The sequence below is a fragment of the Pezoporus wallicus genome, unplaced genomic scaffold, assembly GCF_028554395.1.
Source record: "Pezoporus wallicus isolate ANWC-B61680 ecotype Strahan unplaced genomic scaffold, APGP_CSIRO_Pwel_v1 contig_13529, whole genome shotgun sequence".
Classification (NCBI taxonomy): domain Eukaryota; kingdom Metazoa; phylum Chordata; class Aves; order Psittaciformes; family Psittacidae; genus Pezoporus; species Pezoporus wallicus.
In genome coordinates this window covers 1-2393 of record NW_026641726.1, presented here as the reverse complement: position 1 = coordinate 2393, position 2393 = coordinate 1, and the positions used below count along the sequence as shown (strand labels likewise).

The 2393-nt window shown below is 63.6% G+C and overlaps 1 protein-coding gene across 1 annotated transcript; it reads right to left on the bottom strand.

Moving 5' to 3' along the window:
* Positions 1-1224: 1224 nt before the first annotated feature.
* AP5S1 (adaptor related protein complex 5 subunit sigma 1) lies at positions 1225-1727 on the bottom strand (the record flags this gene model as incomplete). Its single annotated transcript, XM_057425038.1, has 1 exon — positions 1225-1727. A coding segment is annotated over one exon (418 nt), but the record flags the coding sequence as incomplete, so codon positions are not given.
* Positions 1728-2393: the final 666 nt, after the last annotated feature.

Sequence of the window (2393 nt, the reverse complement as noted above, 5' to 3'; positions counted from 1 at the left end):
GAAGGGGTTGGGGTTGGGGCTGGAGGAGCTTTAAGGTCCCTTCATCCCAACCCATCCATGGTTCCATCACTCTAAGCCCCCCCAGCCCCTCTGCCCATCCCTCCCCTGCCCTTTGCTGCCCTTGGCTGTGGTGCCATGGGGGGCATGGTGCCATGGCTCCAGCCCCTCACCTTGCCATTGCAGTGGGATGGGATCCCAGGACCCCCCTGCACCCACAGCTCCACCAGCAGCACCCAGCCCACTCCCAGCACTGCTGGCACCCATAACCTGCCCCCACTCACTGGGCATGGGTGCATCCTGCTCGGGTGCCTGTTCACAAGGTTCCCAGTGCACCGGGACCAGTTACACCCCCTCCCACACACACACACCAGTGCCCCATTCCCACCAGGATCCCTCTTATCCCGAGGTGACAAACCCCATCTCCAGCCACCCCATCCCACACTGGGTACCCCTCATAGCACCCAGTGGGGAGAACCCTAACCCAGGGTCCCACATGGAGGGGATGGAGGCACCCAGCACCCGTTGGGCTGATGGTGAGAAGCTTCCAGGACCTTCTGTGGGGAAAAGCACCCCTGTTTTAGCATCCTTTTATAGCGGATGATCCGGGAACCATGGAGCTGCCTGCTCCAGGGACAATGGAGCATCCCGGTCCAGGAATCATGGAGCATCCTGGTCCAGGGAGAATGGAGCATCCCGGTCCAGGAATCATGGAGCATCCTGGTCCGGGAGCCATGGAGCATCCCGGTCCAGGGAGAATGGAGCATCCTGGTCCAGGGACAATGGAACATCCCAGTCCAGGGACAATGGAGCATCCTGGTGAAGGGACAATGGAACATCCCAGTCCAGGGACAATGGAGCATCCCGGTCCGGGAGCCATGGAGCATCCTGGTCCAGGGACAATGGAGCATCCTGGTCCAGGGACAATGGAACATCCCAGTCCAGGGACAATGGAGCATCCCGGTCCGGGAGCCATGGAGCATCCTGGTCCAGGGACAATGGAGTATCCCGGTCTAGGGACAATGCAGCATCCTGGTCCGGGAGCCATGGAGCATCCCGGTCCAGGAGCCATGGAGCATCCCAGTCCAGGGACAATGGAACATCCTGGTCTGGGAACCATGGTCCTGGATTTGTCCAGCATGGATTCAGGAACGTGGGGATGGACATCAGCCCCCTCCAGCCCTCCCCTGATGGCATCTAAAGGGACAAATGGACCAAACCCTGCTCTTGGCTGCCTGGTTGCTCTTTATTCCAGAGCTACGGACGGCTCCCATCCATCCCATTGGGATTCGGCGGCCGCTTCGCACCCATCTCAGCGGGCTCTTTTGATGCCCATCTCCCGATCCATGCCTTGGATGAAGCCTTCGTTGAGGAAGAGCATCTCCCCGTGGGGCAGGAGCCGCTCGAGGAGCCCATCGGCTGCATCCGGATGGAGCAGGGCATTGGCCCCGGGATCCAGGAGCCGCAGGGATGCGAGGAAGCGTGGAGCCAGGCGGCGGAGGGTGAGCTCAGCCAAGGCGAGGTTCTCTTGGGGCTCACAAACCAAAGCCAAAGCCAAAGCCATCACCTGGATCCACGTCACCGTCACCCGCTCGGGAAAGGGGTCCCCGGGGGGCAGCTGGAAAACCCCATAGGGAGCGCTCTGGAAGGAGACGGCATCGGGGGGGACGTGGGGAGAGGATGGGTGAGGCAGGGAGGAGCGGAGGAGGTGGCATTGGGTGGTCACTTGCCTAGGGGAGAAAAGGGGGGGGACGGGTGTTAAGAGCACCCCAATACAGGGAGGGATGGGGGGGACCACAGCTGTTGGGGGGGACGGGGCTCGACGGGATCCCCGGGGCCGTGCGGCCCCGGGGATCCCGTCGAGCCCCGTCCCCCCAAAAAGGGGTTTGGGGTCCCATGGGTCTCCATGTCCCATAGAGGGGAGATGCCATGGGATGGGTGGGGAGCATCCCATAAAGAGGGGAGTCCCATGGACCGGGCTGTACCACAGGTACCTGTAGTCCGATGGGCGGGGCTGTACCACCGGTACCGGGTGTCCGATGGGCGGGGCTGTACCACCGGTACCGGTGTGGGGGGGGTCCGATGGGCGGGGCTGTACCACCGGTACCGGGTGTCCGATGGGCAGGGCTGTACCACCGGTACCGGTTGGGGGGGTGTCCGATGAACGGGGCTGTACCACCGGTACCAGGTGTCCGATGGGCAGGGCTGTACCACTGGTACCGGTGGGGGGGGGGGGGGGGGGGTCCGATGGGCGGGGCTGTACCACCGGTACCGGTGTGGGGGGGTGTCCGATGGGCGGGGCTGTACCACCGGTACCGGGGGGGGGGTGTCCGATGGACGGGGCTGTACCACCGGTACCGGTGTGGGGGGTATCCCATAGATGGGGCTGTACCACC